At 38.5% G+C, this 21,238-nt stretch overlaps 9 protein-coding genes across 9 annotated transcripts; 6 read left to right on the forward strand and 3 right to left on the reverse strand.

The window, feature by feature from the left end:
• Positions 1-3,528: 3,528 nt before the first annotated feature.
• Positions 3,529-5,839, forward strand: B0P05DRAFT_513399 (glycoside hydrolase superfamily; the record flags this gene model as incomplete). The annotated part of the gene is made up of 2 exons (XM_051575654.1): positions 3,529-4,818; positions 4,870-5,839. The coding sequence occupies exons 1-2, from the start codon at positions 3,608-3,610 to the stop codon at positions 5,837-5,839; spliced, it is 2,181 nt and encodes a 726-aa protein (XP_051433083.1). The 5' UTR covers positions 3,529-3,607.
• Positions 5,840-6,419: 580 nt separating this feature from the next.
• B0P05DRAFT_494416 (sulfate transporter family-domain-containing protein) lies at positions 6,420-9,104 on the forward strand. The gene is made up of 4 exons (XM_051575360.1): positions 6,420-6,702; positions 6,754-7,567; positions 7,620-7,786; positions 7,838-9,104. The coding sequence occupies exons 1-4, from the start codon at positions 6,460-6,462 to the stop codon at positions 9,044-9,046; spliced, it is 2,433 nt and encodes an 810-aa protein (XP_051433084.1). The 5' UTR covers positions 6,420-6,459; the 3' UTR covers positions 9,047-9,104.
• Positions 9,105-9,277: 173 nt separating this feature from the next.
• Positions 9,278-10,154, forward strand: B0P05DRAFT_513405 (L domain-like protein; the record flags this gene model as incomplete). Its single annotated transcript, XM_051575655.1, has 4 exons — positions 9,278-9,386; positions 9,436-9,476; positions 9,524-10,021; positions 10,068-10,154. The coding sequence occupies exons 1-4, from the start codon at positions 9,308-9,310 to the stop codon at positions 10,152-10,154; spliced, it is 705 nt and encodes a 234-aa protein (XP_051433085.1). The 5' UTR covers positions 9,278-9,307.
• On the reverse strand, positions 10,135-10,668 carry B0P05DRAFT_549395 (uncharacterized protein). The gene is made up of 3 exons (XM_051579129.1): positions 10,570-10,668; positions 10,428-10,516; positions 10,135-10,384 (listed from the first exon to the last, which is right to left on the reverse strand). The coding sequence occupies exons 1-3, from the start codon at positions 10,640-10,642 to the stop codon at positions 10,172-10,174; spliced, it is 375 nt and encodes a 124-aa protein (XP_051433086.1). The 5' UTR covers positions 10,643-10,668; the 3' UTR covers positions 10,135-10,171.
• A 50-nt stretch (positions 10,669-10,718) lies between these two features.
• B0P05DRAFT_549397 (uncharacterized protein) lies at positions 10,719-11,571 on the forward strand. The gene is made up of 3 exons (XM_051579130.1): positions 10,719-10,866; positions 10,908-11,117; positions 11,162-11,571. The coding sequence occupies exons 1-3, from the start codon at positions 10,776-10,778 to the stop codon at positions 11,545-11,547; spliced, it is 687 nt and encodes a 228-aa protein (XP_051433087.1). The 5' UTR covers positions 10,719-10,775; the 3' UTR covers positions 11,548-11,571.
• A 130-nt stretch (positions 11,572-11,701) lies between these two features.
• On the reverse strand, positions 11,702-12,173 carry B0P05DRAFT_473907 (uncharacterized protein; the record flags this gene model as incomplete). Its single annotated transcript, XM_051574757.1, has 2 exons — positions 11,702-11,995; positions 12,042-12,173. Coding segments are annotated over 2 exons (426 nt in total), but the record flags the coding sequence as incomplete, so codon positions are not given.
• A 713-nt stretch (positions 12,174-12,886) lies between these two features.
• On the forward strand, positions 12,887-15,093 carry B0P05DRAFT_494429 (mid region of cactin-domain-containing protein). The gene is made up of 2 exons (XM_051575361.1): positions 12,887-13,079; positions 13,151-15,093. Exons 1-2 carry the CDS (start codon positions 12,985-12,987, stop codon positions 15,024-15,026), a joined length of 1,971 nt encoding a protein of 656 aa, XP_051433089.1. The 5' UTR covers positions 12,887-12,984; the 3' UTR covers positions 15,027-15,093.
• A 7-nt stretch (positions 15,094-15,100) lies between these two features.
• B0P05DRAFT_588916 (uncharacterized protein) lies at positions 15,101-15,646 on the forward strand (the record flags this gene model as incomplete). The annotated part of the gene is made up of 4 exons (XM_051582697.1): positions 15,101-15,143; positions 15,185-15,359; positions 15,407-15,454; positions 15,520-15,646. The coding sequence occupies 4 exons, from the start codon at positions 15,101-15,103 to the stop codon at positions 15,644-15,646; spliced, it is 393 nt and encodes a 130-aa protein (XP_051433090.1).
• Positions 15,647-15,910: 264 nt separating this feature from the next.
• On the reverse strand, positions 15,911-21,211 carry B0P05DRAFT_639039 (uncharacterized protein). Its single transcript, XM_051583701.1, has 12 exons — positions 20,428-21,211; positions 19,510-20,381; positions 19,367-19,462; positions 19,217-19,316; positions 19,098-19,167; positions 18,726-19,052; positions 18,536-18,676; positions 18,323-18,491; positions 18,199-18,277; positions 17,575-18,134; positions 16,728-17,532; positions 15,911-16,681 (listed from the first exon to the last, which is right to left on the reverse strand). The coding sequence occupies exons 1-12, from the start codon at positions 21,196-21,198 to the stop codon at positions 15,971-15,973; spliced, it is 4,701 nt and encodes a 1,566-aa protein (XP_051433091.1). The 5' UTR covers positions 21,199-21,211; the 3' UTR covers positions 15,911-15,970.
• Positions 21,212-21,238: the final 27 nt, after the last annotated feature.

The raw sequence follows: 21,238 nt of genomic DNA on the forward strand, positions 1-21,238 counted from the left end.
AATATACTAGACAAAATAAACTAAACTAAAATAAAATATATAGAAAGAAAGAAAAAAAAAGTTACATGATTGAATGGCATTGATCCTCTTCAATGGTCTGACGAACATTGAATCGGATGCTTGCTGCTATGGCCGTGGGTACAATGGGGGTCTTGTCAAAGATAAATCTCATATGAGCAAGCCAGATTTGTGAAAGAGTAATTATGAGGGTTCTGTATAGTTTGATTCCTTTCCGTTGGCAGTACCAGATGTACGAGAAGTCCAGGGACAGAAGAGCCTCTTTGATATCAGATATTGAGGTGGTAGGCCAAAGAAACTCAAAGATGATTTCCTGCCATACCTTCTCTTTAGTTGGACAGTGAAAGAGCAGATGGTTAACTGAGTCATTTCTAGTCAAGCACAGCGGACAAAGAGGGGAATCAAAAACTCGAAGCATGAAAAAATGCAAAAATCTACAATGAGGAATACATCCCAAGATAAACCGGTATATCACATTACGTTGGACAGAGGTAAGTGACAGGGACCAAAAGAGTTTCCACTGCGCGTCTGCAGTATTTCTCAAGGCCAACGGAGGAACTACAGACGAGAGAACTGATAGACGAAATGCCTTAGCCAAAGCTTGGACATTGGCAATCAATTGATTATCCTGAAAACGAAGTTGCTTATCCAAGGTCACAAATAAGACCACCGAGTCCTCAAGTGGGGCAGGACTACAGACAGAACTCAAAAACGGTTGGAGCTTCAAATTTCCTGACACAAGACCTCTAAACAATATAGAAGGAGTACGCTTCCAATGAAGTAATGAAGGATCACGAGTATCTTTCCAGTGAACAAAGTTGAGTCTAGTATTAACTTGAAAGACATCTGATACCATCATTTTCTTGACACGTAGGGGACAACGAAGGACGAAGAAGGAGGAATGTAAAGCACAGCTTGCAAAGGTAGGACCATAGCGGTAGCAGTATTAAGGCTAGCATTAGCAAATGATTGAGGAAGACAATCAATGACACGATATAGCATATAAAAGAGGGTTAGAAGTTGCCAAATGAAGGATTTTCGTGAGTAGTGCCCCTTGGTTTTAAGAGGTTTTTGGTCTGCATCTAGCTTCAAAATTTGAAACTTGTCTCAAGAAAGAACCTCTTTAAGTTTGGCACACTTTTTGCCAAATAACCTGTGCCAGAATATTTTTTTATTTGTGCTGAACTTAAAATTAAAAGTGTGCTAAATCACAAGAAAAGAAATAGTGGATAATATGCATAATTGATTTTGTTATGTCAAATGGAATTAAGCATTGTTTAATAGTCGCAAAGTATGCACGTTTCTTATATACAGATCTTAATATATTGATAGTCTAAAGCACACTAGGTAGTTCTTTTATCTAGTCCATGATTTCAGTTTCGGTAATTAAAGGAACTTGCTTGCTTAAGGAATTAGAGCAGTTGATCTAACTCTTTAAAAGAAATAATCAAAATATCTTTTGTATTTCTCCAAAAATCGTTCAATTGAGTTTAGCTATTGTTTAATACATTTAAGCCAGCCTTTATCATACGGCTATTTTCTGTAAAAAAAATTTCCGCAGAGTCGTTAGAGGTCAAGACCCAAGATAAGACAAGCGTTTTCATAATGACAGCGAGGATGATGTGTACTGAAGATTGCTGGTAAAATTAGTGTCAAGACGCATTAGAAAAAGTAAACTCCTGGCATGTATTGAAATGAATTGGATGTCAGTTTTAAAGAGCACCCATAGATATTCTCAGCTATTCCAAGTAGATCATGCCTTGCGTGTGAAATAGATATGACTATAACGACAAGAAATTATGCATACCTGTTTGTTTAACTTGATTTCTGATTTTGAAAGAAAAACAGTCGTAACAAAACTCGCCAATTATCCGTATTTTTTTAGTCATTTTTCTATACACTATTCAGATAAAGAACTAAGAATTATGAGATAAATAAAGCAAAATAGTTAAGAAATTCTACAAAAACCATGCTGTGATGTTAGTACGCACTCTTCTCACATAAAAAAAAGAACCAATACTACAGCTTGATCCATAAGGAACAATCTACCTATTTTGGAAGTGTTTTCAAACTATTCCTTTAACAGGAATTTATAGTATTGTATGTTGTCAACTCATAATCTCAATCAAAATGAGCCTCCTGAAATACATAAAATATTCTTTAGTTTCTTTTTTCTCTCTGCATAGTTTAATATATGCATTTGCTTGTTTTCTTATCGATAGAGACTAATACTTCTGAATCCACAAAAAAAAGGGTCGCTTTTTTTCCCGTTTGCATTTTTCATTCCAGATGGTTGTACACCCTAAATCTATGTCGTTTGTACCGAGGAGTGCTAAACTATATGTCTAACAGAAACCACGAAAAAATACATAATTCTGAGAGCACAAATGTATTCATGTAAAATAAAGGAGAATACCTATTCACTCTAATTCAAAAATTCAGAGATAAAAAGAGTACCTTGGTTTTCAATTTAAAAAGCGACTCAGCTTCCAATCTGTATGGGCATGTTGTAACTATATGTATATGACCTACCAATCATTACCTTTATGTTTCTCGTTAATAGTTACATTTATAAGCATGGTACTTTTAGCCCTGATCTAAAACCTGTTGGTATTGAAAGAAAAAAAAAAAACCTTGTGCTTTTCTGCTTTTTCCAATTCCTGCTGGAAACTTTAATTTATTCAGAGTCTTATCTAATAGTGCGCAAGGGAGCAATTTTTCAGAACCTAATAATCTCACGATGCTCGAAAGTTAGCGCCCAGAGGATCAAGATACGGGATTTTCATGAAAAATTTTCTAGCAATACTTTAGATGTGGAGTTCATAAAGTTGCACAAAATAGATTAAAAGTTCATCCGAAACATCAAAAAGAATATTGCATTAATAAAGATTAACTTGCACTTACTATGTCAAATGTAATTTATAAAGATATAACTGACCCAATTATTTGTTCCTATTGTTGGCTATGCATGGTCGAATGTATAGGCATAGATGATCATAATCTAATATTCCCAACTTTAAAATTAAGTGTGTCAAGTACACTATTCCTAATTAAGAACCTAAATTTATTTGTAAAATATAGGGAACAGAAATCCACAGAATATACTTTGTAAAAGAAACAGAGACTCACACGATTTTTTAACCTGAACAATTACGTCAAATTCTCCCTCTTGTTACGCATGCTGTCATTCTTTCAGCTTTAATAACAGAAAAAGAGAAAAAGTTTTTCATAAAATAATAGCATTCTACATAGTCAGGTTGTGTTCAATAACATATTTGTTAATCTTTACTTTTTCTTGCTTTTGTTGATCTAAATCAACTAAAAGTCATAAAGCAAAAGCTTACAAGACAGAATATTAAAGCCCGATGAGAAAAAGCAACTGGTGGTCAAACTGTAAAACCTGTCATACAGTACATGCTTTCTGTAAGAATTGACATAAATCCTCGGATGTTCCTAGTTTTATCTTGATGTTATTAGTCATGTAATGCGATCAGGAAAAAGCCTGTAAGTAACTGAAAAATGTCAAGATCAACTTTTTATATAAAAAGGGGTTAAATTTGATCGTAACTGAAAAATCATCATCGCAGCAATGCATATCCCATCTCTTTCTACTACTGCTATTACTCTCTTGTTTGCTATCAACACTGTTAGCAGTCTCGTTGAAGCAAAGATCACTCCTCTTTCTTGGGATGATGCATATGACAAAGCTAAGGTCCTTGTTGACAAGATGACATTGGAGCAAAAGGTTGGCCTTGCTACTGGTGTCGGATGGGAAAGAGGTCCCTGTGTTGGTAACATCTATGGCGTTGAGGAACTTGGTTTCCCTTCTCTCTGTTTACAAGATTCTCCTCTTGGTATTCGTTTTGCTAACAATGTTACTTCTGGTGTTGCTGGTATCAATGCCGCTGCTTCTTTTGACAAGAAGGCTATTTATGCTCGTGGCCAATACATGGGTCAAGAATTCCGTGGTAAAGGTGTTCATGTTCAATTAGGTCCTGCCATGAACTTTATGAGATCTCCCGAAGGTGGTCGTGGTTGGGAATCAGAAGGTGAAGATCCTTTCTTGACTGGTGTTGTCTCTGCTGAAACTATCAAGGGTATTCAAGAGCAAGGTGTCATTGCTACTGCCAAGCACTACATTCTCAACGATCAAGAATTGAACAGACACACTTCTTCTTCTGAAGTTGACTCTAGGACTTTGCATGAAGTTTACTTGTGGCCCTTTGCCCGTTCTATTGAAGCTGGTGTTGCTTCTGTCATGTGCTCTTACAACTTGGTTAACGGTACTTATGCTTGTGAAGATGACTATACTTTAAACACTGTCTTGAAGGGTGAACTTGGTTTCAAGGGCTTTGTTCAATCTGATTGGGAAGCTACTCACTCTACTGTTAAGTCCGCTAACAGTGGTCTTGATATGACTATGCCTGGTGATATCATTATGGGTGATGGTTTGTCTTATTTCGGTGCTAATTTGACTAAGGCTGTTAAGAATGATGAAGTCAAGGAAAGCAGAGTTACTGATATGGCTATGCGTATTGTTGCTTCCTGGTACAAGATGCGTCAAGACACTAACTTCCCCAAGACTACCATTGAATCTTTCAACATGACCAAGGCTCCCTATGTTAATGTTCAAGCCAACCACAAAGAGTTAGTTCGCGAACTTGGTGCTGCTTCAACTGTTCTTCTCAAAAACTCTGGCGTTCTTCCTCTTGACCGCAAGAAGCTTGACAAGATTGCTATTGTTGGTTCTGATGCTGGACGTGACCCTTCTGGTCTTAACTGTGTTGATCATGGCTGCAGGTAATATAGAAAAATATAAATACAACATGTATACTTACCTTTTGTAAATAGCAATGGTACTCTTGCCCAAGGTTGGGGTTCTGGTACTGCCTACTACCCTTACTTGGTTGATCCCCTTACCGGTCTTTCTGATGCTTTGGGTAAGAAGGTCAAGATTGCTACTTCTTTGGATGACTGGGACCTCGAAAAGGCTGCCAAGACTGCCAAGGATGCTGACTATGCTATTGTGTTCTCCAACTCTGACTCTGGTGAAGAATACATTACTGTTGATGGCAACGCCGGTGACCGTAACAACCTTTCTTTGTGGCACAACGGTGATAACTTGATCAAGGCTGTTGCTGATGCTAACAAGAACACCATTGTTGTCATTCACGCTGTTGGTGCTGTTCTTATGCCCTGGATTAACCACCCCAACATCAAGGCTGTTGTCTGGCCCGGTCTCCAAGGCCAAGAATCTGGTAATGCTCTTGCTGACGTTATGCTTGGTAAAGTTAACCCTTCTGCTCGTCTTCCTTACACCATCGCTAAAGAAGCCTCTGATTACAATGCCAAGCCTGATCCCAACTACCACATTCCTTACAGTGAAAAGTTATTGATGGGTTACAAATGGTTTGATCATGCTAACATTGAACCCTTGTTCCCCTTCGGTCACGGTCTCTCTTACACTACTTTCAAATACAGTAACTTGAAGGTCAAGGCCTCTAACTCTGGCAAGAAGAGCGCTACTGTCAAGGCTTCTATTTCTATTCAAAACTCTGGTAAGGTCGATGGTGCTGAAGTTGTCCAAGCCTACCTTTCTTTCCCTAAAAGCGCTGGTGAACCTCCCAAGCTTCTTCGTGGTTTCGAAAAGGTCTACTTGAAGAAGGGCAAGAAGGAAACTGTCAATTTTGAACTCTCCAAGACTGAACTTAGTATCTGGGATGTCAAGTCTAACTCTTGGGTTATTCCTAGCGGTAAATTCACTCTTCATGTTGGTGCTTCTAGTCGTGATATCCGTCAATCTGCTTCTTTCACTCTTTAAAGTGTGTGCATGTACCATACTTTAAATACACATATACATATTCTAATAAATCGCTGTACATTATTTATTCATAATCTTTTTTTTTTCTTTATTTCTTCATTTAATAAAAGGTATGCGATGATGATGAAGCAAATTAACCATGGATTAAAACTCAACAGGGAACTCAATGTCAGTTTTTCTTTTTTGTCATGAAACTCATTAGACCAGTTAAAATGTTTGTTAGTATATGTTGCTGTTGACTCAACGCATCAATGCTTTTCAATCAATTAAAACAATCAAAACACTGCACAATCAAGAAGAAAGACTCCTTCAATCACCTAAAATAAAAGAGAAAGAAAACAATCAAATGTGAGAAGGACAGACGGCATTGGAACAATTTGAATCCGACTTAATGCTATTGGCTGCCGGGAAAGGATAAATACTCAAATAGAGTAAGTTGGCGATTGCGTGCTTTGACGTCTAGTTGCGAAACATCATAGATCAGTAACACAGGCATTAATAATCCTCCAAATTTAAATACACTGTTCTGTCCAGTTTCTTTTTTGTTTCTCTTTCATTTTTTTCTGTTTATTTATTTTACCAAATATATACATTTCCTTTCGAGGCATAATATACCAGAAATGCCCAACAGCCCAATTCTACTCGATTACGAACCAATCTCATACAAAAATGAATTAATAAAATTCTTCAATGGTGTGCCACGATATTTGAAGCGATACATGTCGAATTTACTGCCTATTATTTATTGGATTCATCGATACAATCTCACTTGGCTGGTATCCGACATCATTGCCGGCGTCACTGTGGGTATTGTTGCAGTACCTCAAGGCATGGGATATGCCAAAATTGCCAACTTACCTCCTGTATGTCAACAAACATTTTTTTTTAATTTCATATCGACTAACAAATCATAGCAATATGGTCTGTATTCTTCATTTATAGGTCTATGTCTTTATTGCTTTTTCGGCACATCCAAAGATATCAGTATAGGCCCTACAGCTGTCATGTCTTTACTTGTTGGCCAAACGATCGCACGAGTCACAGCAACAGGCGAATACACAGGCCCTCAAGTCGCTGTGACGCTCGCCTTATTTGGTGGATTCATTGCATTATTTATTGGCCTCGTACGTCTCGGTATTTTGGTCGATTTTATTCCTGGCCCTGCTATTGCAGGTTTCATGACAGGTAGTAGTATCACCATCTCTATCGGCCAATGGCCCAAACTATTTGGCATGAAATCTGTCAACACACATGACTCTGCCTATCTCATCTTTGGCCATTTCTTCAAGTACTTGCCCGAAACAAGATTAGATGTTGCCTTTGGTCTCGTTGGTTTACTTTGGCTTTATAGTGTGCGTTGGGCAACTGGTCATCTTACAAAGAAATACCCTCGTTACGAGAAGCTCTTCTTTTTTGTCAATATCATGCGAAATGGTGTACTTGTCATCTTTAGCACATTGATTGCTTTCTTGATCAACATCGGCAAGAGTTCAAGTCCCATTAGTATCCTGAAAGATGTACCTTCTGGTTTCACTGCTATGGGTGTACCTCATATAGACCTTGGTCTCTTGTCGCAAGTCTCAAGCACACTTCCTTCTGTCGTTATTATTCTGATTCTTGAACATGTTGCTATTGCCAAATCTTTTGGTCGTATTAACAATTACAAGATCGATGCTGATCAAGAAATCATTGCCATTGGTGCAGCCAACGTTATTGGTAGCTTCTTTGGTAAAGTTGTATTTAATCTCTACAATAGAAAAACTAATATCTGAATTCATAGGTGCATACCCTAACACAGGTAGTTTCTCAAGAACAGCTATCACTGCTCGTAGTGGTGCCAGAACTCCTTTGACTGGCGTCTTTTCTGCCTTGGTTGTCTTACTCTGTCTCTATGCCTTAACTCCTGCATTTTATTACATCCCAGATGCTACCTTGTCAGCTATTATTGTAATGTCGTTTACTATCCCTAATGTACTATTTACTTACCCATTCACTTAGATTCATGCTGTTGCAGACCTTGTTTCAGGGCCCAAATTCCTTCATCAGTTATGGAAAGTCAATCCCTTTGAACTCTTCACTTTTGTTGCTGCTGTCTTGATCACTTTTTTTACCACGGTTGAATATGGTATTTACGTCTCTGTCTGTTTGTCTATTGCTGTCATGTTGCTTCGTATCGCTCGACCTCGTTATGCTGTCTTGGGCCGCATTCCTATTCAGCCCACCACCAATTACTATAACCCCAACGACCCTCATAGCGAAAAGGGACAGATCATTATTGAAGATACGCACACTGAAACAGACAACAGCAACACAACCACGACCCATGACGAAGACACTCATTACATCTATGTCCGACAAGACCATCAAACCCTCAACCATCTTGTTCAGCCTCCTCCTTCAGGCGTTGTCATCTTTCGTTTTGATGAATCCTTGACTTACCCCAACGCCAGTTTTATCTCTGACAAGATCATGCACTATATTCAAGACAACTTTGTTTCCAGTGCTCCTCCTCCCAAGACCAAAGGCGAGAGAGCCTGGAACGATCGTCGTCCTTTAACCAAAAAGGACACACTTGACGAATCGGACGAAAATACCATGCAAGACGAAGATGAAAGTCTCAAGCTTCGTGCTATTGTCTTAGACTGCTCTGCCATTAACCATCTGGATTCTACTGGTGTACAAACGCTTCTTGATCTTAAGCTTGCTATCAATCGATTTTCAGGCTATGAAGTCGAGTGGCATTTTGCTAGTATTGGTAGTCCCACCATTCGCAATGCCTTGATTGCAGGTGGCTTTGGTAGTCAAGCAGGTCGTGGTCCACGTACAGGCGAGTTATTACCTGTAGTTCCTGCTTACCGCGATGGTCCTCAATGCGACTTGAACAACAAGGACGAGAAATTAAATACCCTGCAAGGTTCTTCAACAGAGAATGTGCCAGTCTCGAATGAAAAAATCCAAACTTCTTCTGAAGTCGACCTGTCTATCAGTAAGCTACCTTCTCAGATGGATAACCAGCACCCTACCAGTATATCTGACTGTAGCCGTATGTCTTATATCATCAATATTGATGGTGAAGGCCAAGCAAAGTATTATCCTCGCTTAAATCGTGGCGTGCCTATTGATCGTTATCCTTTCTTCCATTGGGACTTGGAAGATGCTGTACGCGCTGCTTCTCATACCCAGAAAAGAGCTTCTTCAAGCTCTTAAATTGTAATATTATGTGTAAATACTGTAGCATTAAAATAAAAGTAAAATAAATAGCATTCTGTTTTATTCTTTAACATCATCCTATCTCATAAAGAGTCTTTACTGGCAATCCTATCATGAAGCTATCAGAGTGTACTGCTCAAGTTGTTTGACTTGACATCAGCAGCATTTAATTCTACAAGCCACAAGCAAGTAACACACATTTAAATCCAATCTCTTGTTCTTTCTTTTTACGTCCTTTTATATATTTCTATATTCATCATGAAGTTGACAGCAGAGTTACTTGCCAACAGTTTATCACACATCAACCCTCTTGGAGAACGTGAGCTTGTACTTCGAGGTAAAGACAAACCCTAAGAACGACGCGTTATTTACTTTTTTTTTTCAAGACTTAAAGATACCTGTGATTGAAAATCTTGGTGCATCCAAGGTAAGTACGCCATGGGATAAACGCAACGTCTCTTACATGCTTGACAGGATCTCAATGACACGATTGATTTTACAAACAATGACTTGCGCGTTCTTGGCAACTTTCCTCGTTTAAATCGTTTACAACATTTGCTTTTGAACAATAACCGTATCAGCAAAATTGAAAGTGGATTGAATAACTATGTGCCCAATCTGCAAACCATTATATTGACCAACAATTCTATTACTGAATTAGGCGATTTGGCACCTCTTGTCGAGTGTAAGAAACTCACGCATCTGAGTGTGTTGGACAATCCTGTCACCAAGAAGCAATACTATCGTCTCTATGTGATTCATAAATTACCTCAGTTACGAGTACTGGACTTTAACAAGGTCAAATTGACTGAAAGAAAAGAAGCAGCTGCTATGTTTACTAAGGATGGGGTAGAGAACGATTTGGCTCGATCTATTGCAGACAACAAAACAAAGACATTTGAGCCTGGAGAAGGACTTGCTAAAGAACAACAAGGCCATGGATTGACACCTGAAGAACAATTGAAGATCAAGGTAAGATGACTGGCATCTAATGCTGTTTTCTAATTTATTCTTGCAGGAGGCACTTAAACAAGCAACATCACTTGATGAAATTTCAAGATTAGAACGTTTATTAAAGGCAGGTCATGTTCCTGCAAGCAAATAAAAAAAAAAGCAAGCGACTTAATGTCCTACTTCGGGAAGTGCCTCAAAGGTCATTTTTAGCTCCTTGATCTTCATGCCCACTTTTGTATTGACTTCAGTCTTCATGTCTTGAGTAGGTAAATCTTGTAAGAATTGATCATACGCTTGAAGAACATCTTCCACAGCTTTTTTAGCTGTAGAACGATCTTCTTCATAATAGGTTGTGCCTTGTGACTCCTCGGCATATTCCAACTAACACAATTAGCATATGATAATCACAAGAAGTTACATGTACCTCGTCTTTGGCAGCACTGAATAGGTCTTCAATTTTGTTCATGGTAGCTTCCATTTGTGCTTGACTATCCATCGTGCTGAGTAAGCGAACTAGAATTTTAGTGTCCATATCAGCCATTGTTTCATTTACGTCGTCGTATTACCATGACACTGTGCACAGACGCGTCTTGTGAGAGTCTTGCTTGTAAACAATGAAAGATTGACAAACTTGTTCATGGAGATAAAAAAAAAAAGAAACGAAAAAAAAGGAATGAGCTCATGCGACACACCTAAACCATCGGTCTTTAAATACCATTCAAGTAGTCTACATTTTCAACTGTTTTTTTATATTTTTTCTTCTTTTTCTTGTATGGCTTCCAACACGTCAAAGGCTATTTTATTCAACATACCCGAGAAAGGGAGTTGGGAAATACCTCGCAAGATATTTCACTACTCGATTGGTAAGAATCAAAAAGAGATCGGCCCTGATTAACACAAATAGGCTTCGTTGTACTTTATCTTTATGTGAACGACGGAAGAGCACAAGATGTCTATCCTTTCCTTACAGTATTCTTAGTATTTGTGGCTTCTTTGGAATTGCTTCGGTTCAATTTCGACTGGTTCAATAGACTCTATTGCTCTGTTGTAGGCCCACTCATGAGACCAACCGAGGTTCAATCTCGATTCAATGGTGTTGTCTATTACTTGTTAGGTAAGCTATTGCAAAGACAGGATTCAAAACTGAAACTATATTAGGCTGTATTATTGTTCTCTATTGGTTTCCCTTAGATTTAGCTGCACTCTCCATTATTTATTTATCATGGACAGACCCTACAGCAAGTATCTGTGGTCGTTTATGGGGTAAATATACTCCTCAATACAAAGGTAAGAGTTTGGCTGGTTCCCTGGGTGCTGTGGTAATGGGCTCCCTTGTGACCTATGTGTTCTTTGGTCCCTTGGCCTTTTATTATCAGCAGCCTTTGTCCTACCACTACCAGTATCCCTTATGGCTCGTATCTCTTTATGGTGGTCTCGTGGCCGGATTCTCGGAAGGTGTCAGTAATTCGTTTGGTTTAGATGATAATTTGACTATTCCTGTCATTAGTGCTGTATTGTTATGGATACCTTTTTTTTATATATAGACACACTTGTTTTTTTTTTTTTTTACTTACCTCTTGTGGTTTATACATGTTTCTTTAAAAAAAAAATTAAACAACAACAATAACTTGTGTAAACTTGACTACTTCTTGATATTTTTATTAAAAGAAAAAAAACTTGTCATTCTTGTCCATTTATTTAACGAGACCAGGATCGGCTACGGCTTCTTGAGCGATAATATCTTCTGCGGGGAGGAGAGCGACTTCTACGGCGTCTGTAGTCACCACCACGACGATCACGGTCATATCGACCTGTTGATTTGCGCTCACCCATATATTCACCAGGTGTAGGTGTATGAGGGCGGTGTGTGACAGAGTAATCAACACGGATTTGTCTGTCATCAATTTCCATACCATTCAAAGCTTCACGGGCACGAGTAGCATCATTTTGATCTTTAAAATAGACAAAACCAAAGCCTCTGGATCTGTTGCTCTGTTCAAACAATTAGCCATCACACATCATTTAAAAAAAAACTTACTCGGTGGTCGTACACAATGGTGACTTTTTCAAGTGTACCATATTTACTAAAGACCTCTTCAATATCTACTTCGCGTGTTCTTAGACTCAAACCAAAGACACCCAAAATATTGGACATTTCAGGGGCTTCTCTTGTACCATGGAATTCTTTATTGGGTTCACTAGAAGCAAAAGAAAAAAATTAGGTCCATCAATGCAACACATACAACTTACTTTCTACCGCGAGGAGGAGAACGACGACGTTGACGAGGACTACGGCTTCTACGACGAGGACTACGACTTCTACGACGAGGGCTACGACTACGACGACGAGGAGAAATACTATCAAGAATGAACAAGTGTGGTCTCATCGTGTTTATTTACCTTCTTCTTCTTCTGTATTCTCTACTTTTAGATCTAGATCGACTACGACGACGAGAAGAGTCGCGACGGACAGGAGAACGCGAACGAGACTGGCGTCTGGGTGATCTAGATCGAGAGCGAGAAGCAGAACGAGGTTCTAACTTTTCATAACCGTCCTATTCATGACTTAGTATGATCTTGACCGCGTTTTAATTTACCATTGGACTAGCAGGTCTATCGTAATCTGACATGACTATGAACTAAAAAAAAGAGAGAGAGAGGAGAAAAAGAAGGAAAAAGAGAAAAAATATATAGGAAGAATAAAAAAAAAAAATTTGTAGTTCAACGTCATCATCACATATTCCAATTTGATTGGAAGAATAGCTTCCATTTAGACCTGTATTGAATTGACTAACATGAATAATCAAAGCTACAGTATAAGCAATGAATTGAAAGCATGGTTTAAAACATACTTTACAAGTGATATGAATGATAAATTACAGTCTTGAAGTTTTTTTTTGACACCACTGAGCGTGAAAAAAGACATTCAATTGGGTTCAAAGTCAGTTATTCCCTCTTTCTCTCACTTTCTCTCACTCATTATGCCTCGTTCCCGTTCACCAGATCGACACAAAAGACATAAATCAAGTAAAAGACATCGATCACGCACGCCTGAAAGAAGTGAAAAAAAGAAGAGGTAAGTTATTTGTCTTGTCAACAAGCTAAAAAAATAAAAAATAAAAAAAAAAAAACTCATCCATACCATAGTCGTCGTAATCGTTCTGATTCAAGAGATAGACATCGCCTTAAACATAAAAAAGAAAAGAAATCGTCAAAAAGGCATGATTATTCTGACTTGGAAGACAATGAAGAAGAAGAAAAAAAGCGTGCTGCAGCCAGTGGAAGGCCTTCATTGGAATCACTTGGTTATTCCAACGTAAGCAATCCTTTTAATGATGTCAATCTCGAATCCAAGTTTGTCTGGGGTAAAAAGAAACAGCGTGAAAAGAAAGAACTTGGACTATCTGAAGCAGAGCTTGAACGACGTGAGCGTGAAAGGAAACGAGAAGCTGATGAAGAACTCGCCAAACTTAATAAGCGAAGAGCAGAACGCGAGCGAGAAATGGAATTACGTGAAGAGGAATATGCACGTATGCAGCGTGATGCTGAACTAGCTCAGATGGGTGATTGGGAAACAAAAGAAGAAGAATTTCACCTTGAACAGGCTAAACAAAGAGCAGCCATTCGTATTCGTGATGGACGTGCCAAACCCATTGATATTCTGGCGATGAATTTGAGATTGGCCTATGAACCGGATAAAGTAGAAGAAGATGTAGACCTCGAAATTGATTTAGACGAGCCTTATACCATATTCGATAATCTCACCTTGGATGAAACAGACGAACTTCATAAAGACATTCAGATGCACTTGGCACTTGAAAAGAATGTCAAAACATTGGAGTTCTGGCGAGCCATGATTGTCGTTGCAGAAGATTGTCTAACCAAGATGCGTGAAAGCAATGAGCGTATTCAGTCTGGTGGTGTTGCACTCACAGTCAATAAAGACATACACCGTGTTTTGTCTGGCAAGACAGTCTCTCAATTGTCTGTTCTTCAGACACAAATATTCAAGAAACTCAACTCAAATGAGCCGATTGATGTCGAGTATTGGGAGAACTTGCTTAAAGAATTGGTGATTTACAAAGCAAAAGCAAGGCTGGATGAAATGCATCAAGAAATCCTGGCTGCCCGTCTAGAACAATTAAGAAACAAACAGAGAGAAGAAGCCCTTAAGGTACAAGAAGAACTGGAGCGTGTACTGTCAATGCAACAACAACAAGTACATGGTCAAGGTGTTATGGCTGGAGAAGGCATTCAAGTAGAGCCAGTGGATCAAGAATTAATGGAGGCACAAGATGCTTCATTCAGTACAGGGCCCTCCTCTAAGGGCTTATTACTAGAAGCCTATCAACGTGGCATGAGTCCAGAACCCATGTTGTCCTTGAGTAAAGACGACCAAGAGTTAGAAGTGATAGATCCAGTGCAAGACCTGAAAGAATTGATGGAAAAGCGCCGTGTTGTCCTTAGCAGCAAAATCATTCCTAAGCAACATAAACAAGAAGAACAGCCTGAACCTGTAGTAGAACATCCCAAAGATGAAAGTATTGCTTCTTCTGTCTTGTTTGAACAAGAAGCAGCCAAGGGAGTGGATGAAGATGAAGATCTATTTAATGTAGACGTTGAATTAGCCCAACAAACCTATAATTGGCAAGACAAATACCGTCCTCGTAAACCAAGGTACTTTAACCGTGTTCACACAGGCTATGAATGGAACAAATACAATCAAACACACTATGACCTCGATAATCCACCACCCAAGGTGGTCCAAGGATACAAATTTAATATCTTTTATCCTGACCTAATTGATCCTTCAGTAGCACCTACTTATTTTATTACCAAAGACCCAGAATCACCCGATACAGTCTTGATTCGATTTCATGCTGGTCCACCTTATGAAGACATTGCTTTTCGTATTGTGAATCGTGAATGGGAATACTCGCATAAAAAGGGATTCCGTTGTAGTTTTGATAGAGGTGTACTTAGTCTATGGTTCCATTTCAAACGTCAGTTCTATAGAAAATAATAATAATAACAATAATAATAAAAAAAAAGGCTGGGACTGTCCTCTTTTTGAACTTTTTTTTCTTCCTTTATACTATGCTTCTACGATCTTTCAAGACTTGCTTGACTCAGCGCTCATGTAAATACCAATAGATCGCAATCATGACTAACAAACGACAGTCTACAGCACACAGACATTCAAGTCTGCTTTAGACAAAAAGTCGATTCAGTTTACAAGTAAACACTTGAAACAAGCACTCGATCGTAAAGACGTAGTGTTTTATGAAGCACCTCGAGGTGTCAAACGTACCTTTTTTTGGATGTATATTTCTGCTGGTGTTCAACTTTTGTTTTGGTATACATTAACCTAGCTGTCAAAATAAAAAGCTAAATTTTAATTAGGGGTAATTTAGCTAATTTGGCTTATGTATCTTATGCTGTCAAAGAAAAGTAAAAAAAAAAAAAAAAAAAAAAGTGATACCATAAATAACAATGAAATGAACATAACTTTATAGTGAAGATGCTCCTGCTGTACTTGCACCTCAAGGGAAACGTTTGGCTATTGCAGGTGGATTAGTAGCAGCAGGTGTTGGTATTGCTTCTTTTATGTGTCTCTATCCTTGGAGGTACAATGTCGTCTAAAATGAATTTGGCTAAACCTTGAAATAGATATATAGACAGATTGATTCTACTTAAAGGAGCTCAAAGAGTCAGATTAGTCACACATGCTCGCTTATTTGATTCACAGAAATACAAGGAATATCCCCTTGAACAACTCTACTGCAGACAAAAAGTATTTACAGGTGTTGGAAAGAACGGCACAGATGCCATTGGTACCAAAACCAATTCATCCCATATCTTCCTTAATGTTCGAGGAGAGAAAATGGCCTATATGTTAGACAGAAAAGGTTCTTTTATGGATAGTAAATTATTTGATGGTTTATGGCATAGTCAAAAATAAAAGGTCTAAAGAATTGTTTGTTGACGCCATTGCATTTGTTTTGTGTATTCATAAATACAGATAGCACCACTGACATGAACATTCAATGAGCGGGTGATGCCGTATTGAGGAATTTCAATCGTGACATCCAACATTTGTAATAAATGAGCAGGTACGCCTTGTCGTTCTTTACCGAGCAATAAGACACATTTCTCGGGGAACTCATAACTACCCAAGGTAGCACTTGTAGTGGTTTGTTCAAGACCACATAACGTATAACCTTCATCTTTCTTTTTCTGTAAGAACTCGGGTAAGTCAACCTCAGTCACTTCTTCCATAGGCATCCATTTTTCAGAAGCAACACTGACTGTGGTAAATCCAATATCGTCTTTGATTTTAAGAGAGGGAACAATCAAAGTAGAGGCATTGAAAATTTCACACGTTCGGCAAAGACCAGCAAGGTTGGGCAAACGATCAATTAGGCTGGCTACGACAATCAAATCGTTGCGCTTACGATTCTTTTGGACAAGATGCTTGGTCAAGTCCATGTCGGTTTCCAACATCATTTCCCAAGGCGTGATCTTCTTCTGGAATACATCTTCATTAGTAGTCTGTGTTGGCACGGTAACAACAGCAATCATTTCACTAGGATCAGCAGAAGTATAGACTGAACGACGAGCAGGGTTGTCAAATGGACAACGAGCTACAGGTGTAGGATTTAAGCGTAGAAATGATTTCTAGTTTTGAGTGAATATCATGATACGATCAAACATAAGTACTTACAGATCCAATACGCTCATTTTCAATCACATCAAATTCTGCCAACATTTGTCTGAAGATAAACTCGACATTATAATCAGCTACAGGATCAAACTTGGTCATGTAGAACTGTTGTTGAAGTTTATCCCAATACTTGATACAGTCCACATACGAATCCATAAAGGCATTCATGCTTTGGATATACTTGTTGTCCACAATACCTTCACTATAGCCACGATCCATGCATGCCTTGTAGTTTCTTTGCCATGCACAATAACTAAACAATCGAATAGTAAAGTGGTTGGTAATCAACCAAGGCATCAAACGCTTAAAAATGTCATCAAAGTATGCTTTGGCATAAGCATCAGGCACTATGTCGCATAATGTGAATGTGACGGTCAGAAGTGAGATGACAAAGTTGGGTTTGTGGCTAGAGTCTGTCAGGCGTTCGTAAAACACAGGCAGATGGTCAGGATAACGAGCCAACAAGCGCACAAGGGCCCATTCAACATAACAACGGACAGAAGTTACTGTTTCCTTGCGCATCAATTCAAAATATTGATCAAAGTAGTGTTTGAGTTTGTCTTTGGTAGCAAAATCAATGATGAGCATAATGGAGCAACATACACGGAGTTTGAGACGGTGCTCGATGGTAGACATGTACATGAATTCATACAAAATATCTTCGTTTACAATACGGAACAAATGATCCATCAACAAATTAGCCAGTTCAATATGGTTCTGATTGTTTAGATCCAGTCGAAGTAAGATATCATTCACATAGACACGCACCAAGTAATCGTTCTGACTAAATACAGTTTGTGCAGTACTAAAACAAGTCAATAAACAAACAAAACTTTGTATACGTTACCCTTCAGCATCTAATATTTCAGCAGGTGTAGCTAATTTAGCAGCAAATGCAGCTTCTAACTTTTGATCTTCTCTGTCTCTCAAAGGACCAAACACAGCCAAAGCAGCAATTTCAGAAGCATATTGACTCATGGATTGATCTGCTTCTGGAGTAAATGTAGACCAATAGGCGTGTAACAACTTGGCTGCTTGAGTGACAATGTAAGGCTTTAATTCGCCTGTTTGTAATACCATCTGAAGTGCTTTTTTGATAGGGCCGTCTGCTTGGTTTAGTTCAGGAACAGCCAATAAGGCAGGCTGAAAGATCACATCAATAAAGGCACGCATCAATAGAGGATAAGTACGTGATTGAGCAGCATTTTCTTTCATCAAAGCAACAGAATAATCTACACAACGCATCACCATATCAGGTGTCTTTGTCCAAGGAAGTGCAAGCAAAGGACCAAAACTACGAATGATGGCTTCACCGCACATTTCAGAACCGCTTTCGAGTTGGTCAATGGCTTCTTCATAAAGACTGGCTGGATCAAACAATGATTTTTGTATCTTTCTTGATTGAACCTGAAATATGTTGAATGAGTCTTATGTATGATTCAAAATCACGAAGGGGGGTTTTTTTTTTTACCTCTGAGGCATAATGGACAATGTTTTCAATGCATTCCCATTTACATCGAATAAAAGTAGACAAGGAATCACCCCAAGATCTAATTTGAAGATTAATACGGTGTCTACAAGCAGAACGGGACTACCTTTCACGCAAAGCTTCTTGTGTTCTCTTCATTTGAAGACCATAGACTAAAGAAACAAGTGTATCATCACAGTCAAGTTCGAAATAGTCGTATTTTCTTGCAGCAGTATATACAATATTCAACAAAGAAAGGTAGGCAGGCTTAGACATTTCATGACTAGCATCTACAGCTACGATACAGTAAGACATCTATGTGATCATTGTCGAAACTTACAAGGGTTACGGTATTTGATGAGTTCAAGAGACTTTTCATAATATTGCTTGATAAGATGATATCTTTGTTCCTGTTCAAATGTATCTTGATTCAATAACATTCTTCGGGTCAAGGACAAGTACAAGCCAACCAAATCTTCATCTATAGCATACTCTCTGTGAATAAATATATTCAATAGATACACACTTACCAACAACATTTTCTTGACCTATATTCAAATACTTTTTATCAATTCTGTTTAGTAGTTCAATGTAATGTTGCTGATCAAGTCCAAGTAGAGTTGTCATATGTGCTTTGTCTTCAAATGATACTTGAATATTTTCCCATAGGGCATCAAGCAAAGTTAATAACCGAGAAAACAAGATGTCATCTGTCTGTTTTTTCAAGTATTCAGAAAATACAGCAAAGAGCTCAGTTATGTGTGTGTCCAACAATTGACCATGGATATCAGAAACAACAAAGACAGAGGTGCGAGCAAGTACATTTGCTTGTGTACATAAGACAGCTTCAGGAATATCTAATTTCTCTAATTAAACAAGCGTTGTTGGTACTGTATGCTTACCTTCTGACTTCAAATCAACGACATACGTCTTGAGGCGATCTTTTAAACCATGCAACATACTTTCAAAAGACTATATACAGTGTAAAAAAGATATTTTGTCGTATACACGATGGCTTTACCATGTCTTTAGAGACCTTGTTCTCTAACCAATAATGAATCAATTTGAATTCGTGTGAGTCTGTCTTGAGAGGATATTCATTCACAAGAGAAGATATAGTCCTAAAAAAAACACACATAAGCGATTCAGTCTATCATAGCGTATGTTTTACTTTGCAACATCTGAAAAAGAAAGAACAGACGTATTGGCAAGCTTGACAACAGCAGTAATACCCAACTTTCTCAAAAATTGCTTTGTAGCAGGAATACTATAGACATCAATTAGTTGGATAGCATACAGTAAAGCGATACTTGCTTGAAGTTTCGATGACGATCAACCAAGACACGAAGCGACTTGAGTTCATCAGGTCCCCATGCGTTCATTTCTTCTGTCTGGGCCAATGCTTCCATGGAATACAGAATAGGCACATAGCTACTCACAACATGCGAGATATGATGCATCAATTGTCTTAGAAATCCTATTCGGTCATGGTCTTTTTCAAATGCACGGATAGCGTTCACTAAAAACGTCTTGAAATGCTCACCAAACGGACTTACCAAAGTACCCTGCGTAGGTACTTGGAACAAAGAAGCCACATCTAATGTCTTGAAAAGAGCACCGAATACAAACATGTGTTGAACACACATCTTGTTCAACACAAACTTGTCTTGTCTTGAAAAAATAAATTCCAGCAGGCCCTTTTTAACAGAAGCGACATCGTTCTGGAAACCTCTGTAGAGTAGCAAGATCCACCAAGAAGGATCTAATAAGTCAGCATGAAGCAAAGACTCAAACCGAGGCAAGACAGGCTCAACCAAATGAATGACGCTTTCATGCATGATATCATACAGCAAGAACCAATCGTCCCAATGTTCTAAATAGGTCTGAGATTGAGTGTAATCCCAGCTAAAATAAGGTGTCCATTCGACATTCTCGCAGGGATTCTTGTCCGTGAAATCAATTATACGCTTCAAGATATAAGTAGCATATTTACGAGCAAGAGAATCGTTGCTTTGAAGACCGCTTTGTAATATTTTGAAGAAACGAGCATCAAATCGAAGATCTTTACGTACTTGACCCGTACCAAAATAAGAATCAAAGAAGCGAGCAATTAAGCCATAGATCTCGAGTCTTAAAAGATTTGTAGCGGGCAAAGCATAAATTTCAAGCGTACGATCCCAGAGCATCTATCGACAATGAGCTTACGTAGAGAGATACGGCTATATCACTTACTGTACACCAATAGACTTGTTGATCCCATTCGACTTTTTGACAGGTTTGTTGCCAACGAAGTAAATTAGGCAATAGATCGTGTCCCAGCTTGTTGCGGACAGCGATATCTGTACAAGGTACCATGGCTACTGCAACTGTAAAGATCAAATGCATCCAAGCGCATAACTGTTCGTCTGTTTCTTCAGACATGAATGCCTTGATCTCTTCATTTTCATTTAAATCACGTACAAATAAGTTCAATAGATTGAGGCAACACTCAAGATCAAGCAGAGGTGTAATTGTTGTTTGTTGAGCTTGATCCCATATTTCTTGATCTTGAGCATGGGACTGAATAAAAGCAAGTGGCTTAAGATCCACAAAGTCAGGTTCGGATTCCATAGCATGAACAAGTTGTTTCAATACAGTCAAGAGTGTACTTTGACCAAATGTTGCTTGTTCATTATACAGCACCATGGAGCGTGCCATAAAGAATGCTACTGTCTTTTCCAACACATGCACACTTTCTGTAGATGTCGTTGAATCTTGAGCAAAACTGGCTATCATGTGTGGCTTTAAATATTGAGTCAAGCATTCTTCCTCTGCTTTAATGTCATCTAAACCGAGGACATGGGCTTTTAGGACAGCAGCCAGGATCTGCAGAGTGCCAAATCGAGACTGTTCATCAGTGGTATTGATGTACTGCTGATCTAGCTGCTTCAAGAAGCCAACAAGCTGATCGTGGCCTGCATTCTGTAACAGCAGATCTTGAAATGGGACTGATGTAAAGTCCATTGTAGAGTTTGATAAAAAAAAAATGAAATTTTTTTTTGGT

Source organism: Gilbertella persicaria (genome assembly GCF_025201335.1).
Source record: "Gilbertella persicaria strain CBS 190.32 chromosome Unknown B0P05scaffold_30, whole genome shotgun sequence".
Lineage (NCBI taxonomy): Eukaryota > Fungi > Mucoromycota > Mucoromycetes > Mucorales > Choanephoraceae > Gilbertella > Gilbertella persicaria.